At 31.7% G+C, this 14,012-nt stretch overlaps 1 protein-coding gene and 1 long non-coding RNA gene across 3 annotated transcripts; one reads left to right on the forward strand and one right to left on the reverse strand.

Annotated features, from left to right (window-relative positions):
* Positions 1-4,815: 4,815 nt before the first annotated feature.
* On the forward strand, positions 4,816-10,384 carry LOC107843802 (replication factor C subunit 3). 2 transcript variants are annotated; one of them, XM_016688197.2, is made up of 13 exons: positions 4,816-5,379; positions 5,556-5,913; positions 6,013-6,591; positions 6,690-6,803; positions 7,090-7,122; positions 7,529-7,700; positions 7,800-7,978; positions 8,145-8,281; positions 8,398-8,484; positions 8,898-8,967; positions 9,056-9,133; positions 9,240-9,321; positions 9,935-10,384. In XM_016688197.2, exons 1-13 carry the CDS (start codon positions 5,333-5,335, stop codon positions 10,021-10,023), a joined length of 2,025 nt encoding a protein of 674 aa, XP_016543683.2. In that variant the 5' UTR covers positions 4,816-5,332; the 3' UTR covers positions 10,024-10,384. The 2 variants fall into 2 exon arrangements, with proteins under 2 accessions (XP_016543683.2, XP_047255891.1); XM_047399935.1 differs by lacking the exon at positions 4,816-5,379 and having other exon boundaries at positions 5,521-5,913; positions 7,529-7,978.
* LOC107843821 lies at positions 5,433-11,619 on the reverse strand. The gene is made up of 6 exons (XR_007047571.1): positions 11,194-11,619; positions 10,761-10,821; positions 7,368-7,899; positions 7,053-7,256; positions 6,037-6,121; positions 5,433-5,549 (listed from the first exon to the last, which is right to left on the reverse strand). It is a non-coding gene; the product is annotated as an uncharacterized LOC107843821 (long non-coding RNA).
* Positions 11,620-14,012: the final 2,393 nt, after the last annotated feature.

Genomic DNA, 14,012 nt, shown 5'->3' on the forward strand with positions numbered 1-14,012 from the left:
TTTTTTTTTTATATATATTTTTGATCGGATTTGACCGATTTTTTAACCGGGTTTGACCGAATTTTGGTGGGTTTGATCGGATTTTGGTGGGTTAAGTGGGCCGGGTTAGGGTGGGTTTTAATTTTTTTACTGTTTGGCCCGGCCTGTCTAGCGCCAAAATCGATCCTTAACAGGTCCTCAACCCGGTTAAAACAGAAGGGCCGGTTCTGAATTGGCCCGGCCCGGCCCGTTTGATACCCTTGAAGTAAGCACAAGTTTTTTATTTGATTTGTTTTTCGTTATCTATTAATCGGGTTGGATATATAAATTATGAAATGATTTCTAGTAATGAATATATATATCACATAATTTCATTTCTTTAAAATGCTATACTTAACTAAAAATAATAGTGGCCTTTATAGACTCATTCAACTCATGTCAACAATCTTTTAAATGATTGATAATTATTCTTTTGGAATTTTTTTTTAAATATAATAAATCGTATTTTGAGTAACATTTTACATAATATTAAATTTAAAAACTCTAACAATAATTAACAACTATAATGTGTTGAATCGAGATGAACCAAATAATGTACCATAAATTCCAACCAATCCTATTTCCTTTGTTTGTTTTCCCCATGATACAAATTACACCCTCCATTTTATTTTAGTTGAGCCTCTTTTTTAAAATATTTGTTTCAATTTAACTGTCTTATTAATAAAATCAAGAGGATTTTAATATGTTCTTCCATTAATATTGCTATCATTAAATAATTAAACAAGTTATATATATTCAAATTTATACATTCAAAGCATAACTAATAAAGTTAATTTGGTAAAATAGACCCCTAATAAATATTTTTTTTAATGGGTGTGTCAAATCTATAGGGGTACGAAACGGAGGAAGTAAGATGCAACATTAATATGTACTCTGCTGGTAAGTTGAGAAAATGGTCGCCTCAATCTTTACCCCAAATCCCAACTATACACTTATATTTTGCAGGGGTTCTACGACCCCCCTGAACTATTTTAAAGTGGAATTATTACCCCAAAAACCTGACAACCAGTCATTTTGGATAAGGTGTGATGCACGCGCCAATAACATTTTGACACGTGTTTATTTGTTTAAAATTAATTTTTATTTACTTTCTTTTTCATTTTTATTATTTTTCATCATTTTTTCACCATTACTTCTATGCAAATAATTTTTCAACGACCTTGAAGTGGAAAATAATGAACAATACCGAATTTGAAATTTCCAACGATCTTGAAGTCGAAAATAATAAACAACATCGAATTTAAAAATTTCCGACAACCTTGAAGTAGGAAACAATGACCATATAATTATTAAATTTCCGAGATCTTTAATTCGAAAACAATGAACAATACCAATTTCAAAATTTTTAATGACCTTGAGGCCGGAAACAATGAACAATACGGAATCTAAAATTTTCGATGACCTTAAAGTCAGAAACAATAGAGAATTTTAAAATTTTCGACGACCTTAAAGTCGAAAATAATGGACAATACCCATTTTAAAATTTACGACGACCTTGAAGTCGGAAATAGTGGACAATATTGATTTTGAAAATTTTCATGATCATGAAGTCGAAAATAATAAATAACATCGAATTTAAAATTTTCGACAACCTTGAAGTGGGAAACAATAAACAACATCAATTTTTAAATTTCCGACGATCTTAAATTCGGAAACAACGAAGAATACCAATTTCAAAATTTTCGACGACCTTGAAGCCACAAACAATGAACAATACCGAATTTAAAATTTCCAATAACCTTAAAGTCGGAAACAATAGAGAATTTTAAAATTTTCAACGACCTTCAAGTCGGAAACAATGGACAATACCCATTTTAAAATTTACGACGATTTTGAAGTCATAAATAATGGACAATATCGATTTTAAAATTTCTGATAATCTTGAAGTTGGAAACAATGAACAATACCCATTTTGAAATTTTCGATGAATTTGAAATCGAAACCAATTGATTTTGTGCTTGGAGATAGAAAAATGATCTTAAAGTTAAAGAAAATGACTTCACCCTACCCTCACCACATCCTTACTTCCCATAGTATTATCTAAATACAAAATACTTTTGTGTGTGTGTGTTTTTACTAACATTATGGTTAACATAGGAATTCATACATTCCGAAAAAAAAATCTTCTTAAACAGAATTCATGGTTAACAAAGTCATGTTAGAAATTCATCTTCTGAGAATCGTTTTGAAAGTATATATATATCTAGTTTATGGAAGAAATATTTGGTTATATGAAATCAATTAGCATCTTATCAGATTGTCTATGTTTATACAAATATATCAGTAGTTTATATCTAATAAGTAAGAGAGAGATATTTTTGCATCTTAGTTCTAGCAAAAATATTTACTCAGTAAAAAAAGAAAATCTCATCGAAAAATATTATATAAAGGATAACCTGCCGGCCGCATGTTGAGGGGCTATTATTCCTCAATCTTTAATCTTTAATCTTTAAATGTGAAGAGAACAAAGTAGAATTAACTCGAACAATAAATACGAATTCCACTTATTATTTATTAAAAAAAAATTAAAAAAAAAAATCATTCGTACGGAACACACCCTAAGCCTTTATCCATTTCCATGATTTCTTATTACTCTTTTCCAAGTTGTTTTCTTTTCTAACTTTCCTTTTGTGCATCCCAAAGGGAAACCAATTCAAAAGCATCAAATTTCCTAGTTTGACTTTCATCAAAACTACATTTGTTCTGACTTTTAATGTGTTTAAATATATGCATGGAGTAACTAAAAAGAACTTGTATAGACTATATTTCCCTTTGTTTGATTTTAACTTAATATAAAATTTAAGAAAAAAATAAAGATTTTTAGAATTTTATGATCTTAAACTAAAGATATATCAAATATATCAAAATGCCCTTTAATTTTGTGATTTTAAAACATGTACATGTGAAAAGTTGTAATTACAAAATTATCAAACAAAGAAATTAAAGAAGTCTCTATTTTTAAGAAGTAAATAAAAACTAAAAATAGAACAAACAAACTCTGTGTAACTTTTATTCATTATGTAAAACATTTTATACAAAATTCTTAAATCTTTGGTCGAATAATGTAAAATAAGTTGATTATGACCATCGTGAAGAATAATATGGTTTGCCTAGCTATGCTCTCATGAATGTACTCATTACTCTTCAGAGTTCCATTTTAATTAACGTGACACCTTGTTCTAAAATGAATAAAATCGCTATATATTTATAGAAAAAATTAATATCAAATTTAAATTTTACCTTTTAACGTATAGCAATACATACCATAATATGTTTGATGAATAAATTTGAATAATCTTTTTTTCTTCAACATGATTTAATAGTCAAATACTTTCCCATGAAGCGAATACAAAAAAAATAATTAGTTGATTTCTCCATAGTTTTGTCCCCATGGATTATTATCAAGGTGGGGAATAATCACAGGTGATCTCATCTGAAAGGGAAGTATTGCCAAGTGATTCGCTGCAGCAACTATTTTCACATTTCTTGAAAATGACTTATATTATTACTTAAATAAAAGTATTTTTAATGCATAAACTATAGGGGGAAAATATAATATTGGGAGTTCAAGCTTTGTTATTAGCATTTAAAAAAAAATAAATTAATTGTGGATATTCCAAAGTTTCGAGATATACAATATATATTGTAACAATTTTGACCCAATTAAATTTCGAGAAAGTAGGCTGCTATTCACTATTAAAGGTTTTTGGGAATAAGATAATTTTGGTTTTGTGATATGTTGGAATTAATCAACTTTTTGACAGCTATCAATCAGGGGTCGAAAGTTGTGGTGGAATGATAAGTATATACTTTATTATCTTTAATTAGAGATTATCGAACATCGAGTTGAAAAAAATTAAAGATAAAATGTTGACAGCTACTGCATTGGCAACCATGCTGACAAGTTTGGTTGTAAATTTATTTAAAAGAAATCCTCTTTACAATTTACAATTACAAAGAAGACATCAATTAAATCCAGCATACAGATGCATAATAGTTTTCATTTTCTTTTAGGTGAAAAAAAAAAAAAAAACTCTGAAATTGAAAGATGCTTTCTAGATATAAGAAGTATGATATTTTAAAATTGAAGTTGTCTTAAAAGGTTTAGAAGTTTTGTGAGTGAAACTTCTACCAAACATTGTTTCGAACTTTTCTTCTTTTTTTTTTTTTTCGTCGAAGAAAAGGGGAAAACAAAAATCCCATCCAAACGTGCCCTTATTTGTGTAGGATAAGATGTCTATATCATAAAACTTCAATAATAAGAATAGTGACGTCTACTTATCTCTTTGTAATTACTACTTGTTTTTCTTAAATGAGATTTAATACATGTATAAAATATATACCCATTGAAGATGAAGGAAACTAAGTGTGAATTAGTGAAAAAATTAATTTCAAATTTAGTTGCTAAGACAAGACATCATCAGATCAGATCTCACATAAAACTTTTTTATTCTCTCTCTTTCTTCCTTGTTTAGATAATGGAACTTTCTTGCTCTCTCTCTAGTAAGAATATTACATAGGTTTCTATAATATACATACATAAAATAAAAGTAGCATTAAAATTCTATCATAAATATTTTTGATGGGGGTTAATTTTATAAGCAAACTAACCACTTGCTAAGTTTACTTTTATGGATTATTACTTGTAATTATCTTTAGGTAAAAAATCTTTTAGATTGTTAATAATACATAACCATTAAACCTTTATTCTTAGTTTTCTATTCGGTGTCTGATACCAATATTAAACTCCGACTAACCTAAATATGCGTCGGGTAGGGCAGGGTGGTATGATTTTTCCATATACAGAATTCGAAACGGATTTTCATTCACTGCATCACATCCTCCTTGGTGATCGTCATAGAAATTAAACCTGGTGCTAAGAGGATGATTTATAGGAGATGTGATACACATTACACAGCACAAACACTCTAAAGATGGAACCAAACAATAAAGTTAAAAGACCACACATAAATTAACCTCAAATTTGTCAGCTGTTTTTGCATGGATTATACTGTCTAACACTAAATAGTACAGCCATACAAAGTGGTACACTGATGATCAAGAAAGAAAAAAAAAACATTGTTAATAACGTATCATCTCTAGATGATCGCCCATGGACCTACTGCAGCTTCTTTTCCATTCACATTACAACAACACATTCGATGAAATTTCACAAGTGAGGTCGGGAGAAGGTAGAGCGTACGCAGACCTTACAGACTGTTCTTGGAGGACCCACGACTCGAGTAGAGCAAATCAAAGAAAGTACAAACAGGAAAAGCGACAGTGAAGAAACATGGTAACAGATATGGAAACAGTAACAACAACAACAACAACAAAATGGTAAAATAACCGAAACTCTTTTTTTCCCATTCACATTAAACATATTAATTGTGTTAAATTCCATAATTCTCTATTGATCCTATAATATCCTACAAAGGAAAAAAAAAAAAAAAAACAGCAACTTTCAATCTCAGCTCTTCAATGTCGATCCCACGTTCAAAATCTGTTCCCTGCAGGATATCAGAAACTCAAAATTCACTCATAATACCCCCTACAGTCAGATCAACATATTCAGCTGACTCAGTGAAACCAACATGGGCTAAAAAAGTCGATGAGGGAAGAAAGGGAAGTTCGTCTTCAAAGAACTCGAGGAGCTTAACAGCTAATAATGTGAAGGAATTCAACAAAAGAAATGTGATTCAAGAAGAAAAGAGATACTCTCCAAGAAGTCCATATTACAAAGGACTTACTGATTCGTCCAAAGAGATTAATCGACAAAAACTGTTAGCAGAGTTTAGTAATAATCATGGAAAAGATAGCAACCTATCAGCGTTTTCAACAAGTTCCGGTTCTAAATCAAATTTAGCTATCAAGGTATTATTGAAGTTTGTGATCATTTCATCTAAAAGCGTAAGTTATTAAAGAGATCTAGAATACACTTTTAACTACTTAATTATATTATGTTACAAATAGGTACAAGAATGGAGTGCATCTTACTTTGTACGCAAAGGCAAAGAAGAAAGAACATCGTCCTACTTGAATGTTTCTTCTGGGAACAAGAACATCCAGGATCCTTCTTCATCTGAGACAAGAGATAAAAGAGTAATCAGAACTACGATTGGAGAAGAACTTGGTATACATTCGAAAGCAGTTAGAAATTGTGCAAGAAAAAGCAAACGTAGAATTCCACAATTAGATCATCAGGGGAAGCCTTTGAGGGAGAGAGCATCAGAAATGCAAACAGATATAGTAACACTACCAGCCCCGGAACCACCAATAACGTCACTACCAAAGTTGTCATTACCATCTCCACCACCAACTCCATTAATAATACAAACATCATCGCAAGATAAAGAAATTGAATCAGTACTATCATTGCCAGTTTCACCAACTCAAATTGTAGATGATGAAAAAGATACCATAAAGGAGAATGATATTACAGTTCCTGCAGAACAGGTTGAGAAAAGATTTGTGTGGGCTGCCAAGTATAGACCTGATGCTCTGAAAGACTTTCTATGCAATCGAAATACTGCACTAGAATTGAAGGCTTTGGTACGAAAATAATCCTTCAAGAACATTTTCCAAATTGTCTTTATTGATAGCAAAAATACAAAGACATTACAATTCTTTTGGATTCAAAAATTTTGCAGGCAGAAATAGATGGCAGTACTCGTCATTTTATATTTGCAGGACATCCAGGAGTGGGGAAAAGAACCATGATATTTGCTCTACTTTGCGAACTTTTTGGACATGACAAAGTGCAGGTATATATTTCTTAACCACTTTAGCAATAAAAACATTAGTATAACTATAAATATCACTAGTTTAACTTTGATACACTGTTAAGCCATAAACGAACTTTTACAATATTATGTCACCACAAAGACAACTATAAATATAAGAGTGGGATTAGCAACGATACCTGCTATAACAGGTAAAAGAACACTGATAGAAAAGAAAATTTCACACTATCAGTGTATACAAGTCCTTTTTTTTTTTTTTGATAAACTTACAGTTTCATGATTCGTGATGGTTTCGTCGCTTTTACAGGCAAGAGAAAAGTACAAGGTGTTCAACTTAAAGGTATCAATCCCTTGTCACTTTTCTTTCAATTGTTCTTCCCATAAGTTAAGCATACAAATTAAAACTCTGACACTGAGATTTAGAGCCCAAAAAATGCTCCGCAATCAATGGCCTTTCAATACATGAAAGAAGTTCTGCATTATAACACAATATGAAAGAGTTCAGGTTATCTCGAGTATTTATGAAAGAGTTTAATCTTAATGATGCTGAAAAATGTAAAAAAAAAAAATTAGTTGTTAGGTCACCTGAAAAGATACTAGAAATGTGCATAATGAATGGAGCTAGTAACCTGGAAAATAAGATAACGTGCTACAACATGTTAACTTACACTCACTGTCAGTGTATATAAATTGAACCACATCTATGCTTAAATGGTGAAAGGACCCCTTCTCAAAATGCATTGCAGGGAGAAGCAGTGCCCAGCATACAAGTAAATGTGAAGGAATCAAAGAAACATGTTGAGATCAATCTCTCTGAAACTAAAGGCTACGAGAAACACGTCATAGTAGACCTAATCAATGAGAAAAAACACAAATCATCCAGAAGATCCGCACCTTGCAACTCTGAAAACTCTAAAGGTATATATTACTGCTTTTTGCAATTTCTAGTACCGAGAATTGGAAACGCTGAAAATCTTGATGAAGTTGGTGTATCGCCGTTTTCTGTAATGTACACAGCTATCATTCTTTGTGAGGCAGACAAGCTATCAACAGATGCCTTGCTATATATTAAATGGCTGATAGAGAGATATGCAGGCTGTTGCAAGATCTTCTTTTGCTGCAGCGATTTAACAAAGCTTCAGCCAATTAAGTCTATTTGCAAAGTTGTTCATCTCCAAAAACCTTCAGATGATGAGGTTCGGTACACACAGTTTCAATAATTATATTTAAGTTATATACATTGAGAACGTAAAAAATATTGTACACAATCAGTATAATACTTAAGACTCAGATTCAATATGCACAACTCTATCTTTCCTTAACTAACTTGAAAAAGCTTAAGCTTTTCTTGTTGATCGACAGATTGTAGACGTCTTGCAATTCATAGCAAAACAGGAAGGAATAGAATTACCAGACCAAATAGCAGCGACGATTGCTAGTAACTCTAAAAGTAACCTACGCCAAGCAATTCGCTCTTTTGAAGCTACCTGGCACTTCAAGTAACATTCTTATAGAGATTGAATTACACATTCCTTTATCTAGATTGTCTATTTGCAAACGGATTCTTCTTTTGTATTATCCACTCACTAACTATAGGAGAATGTGCTATTATCAGCACTTCCTTGCAAGAAATCAAGACAGGGTGGGAAGACGACATTGCAGAGATCGCTAAAAACATAATTGAAGAGCAAAGCCCAAAGCAGTGAGTATAATTTCACATCATCGAAAAGTTAATCTCTCCCCATTTTAAGTGGCACTCTTTCCTTTAATCTGCTTCGAAAAGGATAATGCCTTTCTATATTTAAAACTTCTTTGACTTTAAACCTGTCATGTTACCATTGTTAACATGCCTTTACAACCATATAAATGTCATACTATATGTTTAAACCCACAAGTTTCAAGGGAACTTTTGGTATATGCCAAAAATCATTCTTTTTTCCTTAAACTTCAAATCCAATCAAACGCTGCCATATAAAATGAAACAGTGAAGTACATTAGGAGGACATTTCTATGACTATGAGGGCATTGTTCACTTCACATTGAGGCTCTTGGACACCCCAATTAAGAGTTCCAAATACTCATAATAGTAACATCAAGAGTTCACTTCTCTCTCAGGCTATACGATATCCGTGGGAAATTGCAGAACTTAATAGAGCACAACGTATCTGCTGAGTTCATCTTTAATGTAAGAGCTTCTTAGACCTTATACCTATTGCTTGAAATAATTGAAAACCTTTCAATAACTTCGTTTTACTTCATTCTGTGATATGCAGACTCTGGTTGATGAACTAAAGAGTAATTTAGATGGCCAGTACCACAAAGAAATGGACATTCTGAAAATGAAGTACAATGTAAGGAATCTTACACATTTCACCATTAAATACTCATTATATGTTCGCCAATACATTATCGCAAAGGCAAATAATTAACTCGACTTTTCTTTTTTCCTTCAACCAGATAAATTTAAATGACCTTGAGCAAGGTACAATTGATAATGATGCAGTGAAAAAGATTGTTCACAAATTTATGAAAATTGAAGGTAAGACAAGCGTTTTATAGAGATTTGTTCGTCAAGACAATTCTCTAGATCCCGTACCTAATCTTTTCTTAAAGCATTTGTTGCTCCTGTAGTAATCCTTTAATCTTTTTAGCCACCATATTATACTTTTCGCGTTAATTATTTATCTATCTTGTCACTTATTATCTTGGTAGATTGAGCCTAGATATCATAATTATTTGTATTTACGCACCACAATCCCATCTAATCCTGTTTCACTATGATTTTCAATGGGAGCTGACCTTTCACTTCATATCTCGTCCTACATCTATTTATCTTAGAAGAGTGTGTTCCTCTACTCCAACCTTTGGTCGAGTCATCTGCGACTGCTAGTTTCGTTGATTGTAACAATGTCATTTGTAAATAACATGCATCATGAAAACTTAGTTTTGTATATTGTTATTTAGCTCATCCATTGCAGTGGTAAACATGTACCAGTTCAACAAATACATTATTTATCTTAGATTCATCTTTATGCCATATGTATAGCAGTGCACTGATAACTCAACTTTAAGTTTATATAAAGTCTAATTTACACAGGAAACATGTTTGAGTATCAATATTTCTAGAAGACTGACTCTCTTTTTCACTGCAGAGTTCATAGCTAAATTCATGAGCTGGTATAAGATTTTTGTTCTGAAGAAAGGAAATCACAACGCCATCCTCTCCAAAGGGGGTATATAGTTTGGAAACAGCTTCCATTCGAGGTGACAGTTATCCCGTGGATTTAATCGAGGTGCGGGAATGCTGGCCTGGATACCACAGTTATCCGAAAAAAGAGAATATATGTACTTAAGAGTACTTCTCCCTATCACTTTGTTAAACAAGTTTGGTTAATAATTTGGCATTTCAACTGTAAAATAAAGTGGCAATTTAGCCCAAGAACACATTTTATGTGCTAAAGAAATTCTATCATCCTGCAGAATAATGTAAGATAAATAACAAGGCAATCAAGTCAAGAGGTGTATGTTTTCATTGTTTTGGAAGGGTACTTGTAAAACTAACAGCTTGTTTGGATTGTATTATGTTGTTAGTTTATATACAATAGTTGTTTTGATTGTAACTTAAATTTTATTGTATTATACTGTATTGTTAAATCCATCGTCATATAACAAATGAAATCCCATTTGTGTAACGAATGATTTAGTGTGATCGCGCATTGTTAACCTTTTTTTTTTTAAAAAAAAATAGTAGCTTTACTTCAAGACCCTGCTTTTCGTGTAGGTTTATCCTTCAAATTGTTGATGTATGAAATTATGCAATGATGAAAAACGAAACAATCTGTCCAAAAGTTGTATTCATTAAAACAATACACTATGGTATAATACAACACAATACAATATGATACATTATGAAACAATATGTAACAACTATCCAAACAATACTCCATTGAATTAGTCTGTTTAAAAAAAGAATGTTACCTTATGATGGGGTCATATGTTGTTTCATCCTCAAGAGGCAATCTCATCTCAATGCCCTGCCCTGCACATATTTCACCAATCAACAACACAATAACAATTCCATCAACTACTAACTACCGAATGCTACGTACAATAAACACTTGTGATTCGCTCTTTTCCTAACCCCGCATGTAGCAGTAGTTTTCGTGCTTATTGTAAATGAGCTGGTTTCTTTACTAACTATCAAGTGCTTATTGTAAATGTTGGATTAGAGTGTCCTACTTTGTGTTTTAAGGGGTCGTTTGGTTGGAAATAAGTTATCTGGGGTTAGTTATCGCACCCTGAAGGTGGATAAAAATAACAAAAGAGCTATCCCATGTATTTTATATCAATCAAACATAGTTATCCCTTATTCGTCGTACAGGTACCAAACGAGCCCTCAGGAATCACCTACCCATAAAAGGGAACATTTTGAGTTTTATTCTCAGAAGTCTGCATACAGTTTGAATTAGAAAGAACACTAAGGCGCTGGTCATCCTCTTGAGATCTAAAAAAATATTTTCTATAATTCATTTTCGTAAATAGCTAAAAAATCTTAATTCCTCCTCGTTATTGATGGAAATGATCCATTATGATCACTTACAAATTAAAAATAAAATTTTCCAATTTCTTATATATCGATGCTTTGTATAAAAATAAAAGTTTTAAATTAAAATAACATAAAAGTAAAAATAAGTTTCTGAAGAATGTTAAAAAAAATATATTGTTATAATATAAAGATCGAATAATAAAACTTATTAAAAGAAAAGAAAGAGAAATAGAAAGATATTCAAATATATAGAAAAAGTAATTTTAATAGTATTTGATTCATCGATTGTGTGTGTATATATAAAGTAAAGGGGTATTATATAGGCATTAAATGCCTTGGAGAAATAGGCAAGCTATAGTAAATTGTCCCACATGGGAAATCCAGGGGGCTCAAACATATTCGTGGTGTAAGATAAAAAGATAAAAATCAAATGGAGACCTTTAATTTTTAAAAAAAACTAATTTTTTTTTAATAACTATATTTTCAAAATTATATAATTAATTTTTTAAATTATTTTTTTAAGTAATAATATAATTAATGCATTTAATCTTTCTTGAGACATAATACTCTAGATATATGAACTTCTTCTAATAATTCTTTTCTTTTACAGTATATAAAAAATTATTTTTCTATAATTAATATTTAATTTAAAAAAAACTATAATATATTATCATAAAAAATGAAGCCCCTCAAATTTAGGGGCCTAAGGTGGCCACCTATTTTTTTAAGAGGTAGAGCTGCCTTTGGGGAGACCACTTTGTTCTTTCACAACACTTCCCCTTGAATTCCCATGTACAAAAAGAATAAGGCGTACATAGTTGTCAGTAATACGCATTGTTTGTTGCCTCATTAAAAACCTTATTAGGAAAAATTCAGTGGGGTAAAAACTTTGGTTAAGGAAAAAAGAGTGCATCGCGTATTTACTCCCCTGATAAAAACATCACTTAATATCTAGTAGATGATGCATTCCAATCTTGTATCTCAACTTCTCAAAGGTTGATGTTGGTAATGCTTTAGTGAACATACCTGCTAGATTATCGCTTGAACGAACTTGTTGAACATCTATTTCACCCATCTTTTGAAGATCATGAGTAAAAAATAATTTTGGTGAAATGTGTTTTGTTTTGTTTCCTTTGATGTATCCTCCTCTTAATTGAGCTATGCATGCGGCATTGTCTTCATACAATATTGTTAGAATATTCCTTTTCAAAGGAAGGCCACATGTTTCCTGGATATGTTGAGTTATTGACCTCAACCAGACGCATTTTCAACTTGCTTCATGAATGACTATTATCTCTGTATGATTTAAAGATGTAGCAATTATCGTTTGTTTTGTTGACTCCATGATATAGCTGTACCTCCACATGTAAAGAAATACCTTGTTTGAGATCGACCTTTGTGTGGGTCAGACAAATATCTTGCATCTGCATAACCAATTAATTGTGAATCAGACTCATTTGAATAAAATAGTCTCATATCAATAGTTCCCCGGAGGTATCTGAATATATGCTTAACACCATTCCAATGTCTTCGTGTTGGGAAAGAACTAAATTTTGCTAATAAATTTACAACAAAAGATATATCTGGTCATGAGTTACTAGCAAGATACATTAATGCCCCAATTGCACTAAGATACGGTATTTCAGCACCAACAAATTCTTCATCATTTTCATGAGATCGAAATGGATCTTTATTAATATCAAGTGATCGCACAACCATCGGGGTAAGTAATGAATGTGCTTTATCCATATAAAATCTCTTTAAAATATTTTCAGTATATGTGGATTGATGGACAAAAATTTCATTCGTAAAATATTCAATTTGTAGACCAAGACAAAATTTTATCTTTCCGAGGTCTTTCATTTCAAATTCCTTTTTCAAACATTCTACTATCTTTGGAAGCTCTTCAGGAGTTCCAATGATATTCAAGTCATCAACATATACAACTATTATGACAAATTCAGATCCAGACCTTTTAATAAATACACAAGGACAGATTGGATCATTTTTATACCCTTCTTTTAATAGGTATTCGCTAAGGTGATTATACCACATGCGTTCTGATTGTTTTAATTCGTATAAGGATTTCTGAAGCTTGATTGAATAATTTTCTGGAGAATTTTCATACGCATCAGACATTTGAATCCTTCAGGAATTTTTATATAAATATCACTGTCTAATGAACCATATAAATAGGTTGTGACGATGTCCATCAGATGCATATCAAGTTTTTAACGAACTGCCAAATTAATAAGATATCTGAAGGTGATTGCATTCTGATACGGGAATAATCACGGATATGGACTTAGGAGAGTGTGTGTTGGACCTGAGCCTTGGCACGTTCAATTGAAGTGTAAAAGAGGCCCAAAATGCACCCAAATCAGTCCATAAATTACACTAGATGGGTGCCCACTCTTTGAAGGGCCTTTTGGTCATTTTAACTTATATTTTGTCATAGCTATAAAAGAAACATTGTAGGGTTTTTAGTTTAGTTTTTGGATGATATTTGGGAGTCTTGTAAGACTTGTAACAAACTCTCTCTCTAGTGAGAAGAGTGACCACCAAAACTAGGATACCACAATAGGGTGGATTCTCTTTTGTTGTTGCTTGCTTGGAAACGTTGATGCTTGAGAGATGGAATTCAATCTTGTGTCACGTAAGAGATAGATTTATTGTTGTGTGTA

The sequence above is a fragment of the Capsicum annuum genome, chromosome 1 (assembly GCF_002878395.1).
Source record: "Capsicum annuum cultivar UCD-10X-F1 chromosome 1, UCD10Xv1.1, whole genome shotgun sequence".
NCBI classification, from domain to species: Eukaryota; Viridiplantae; Streptophyta; class Magnoliopsida; order Solanales; family Solanaceae; genus Capsicum; species Capsicum annuum.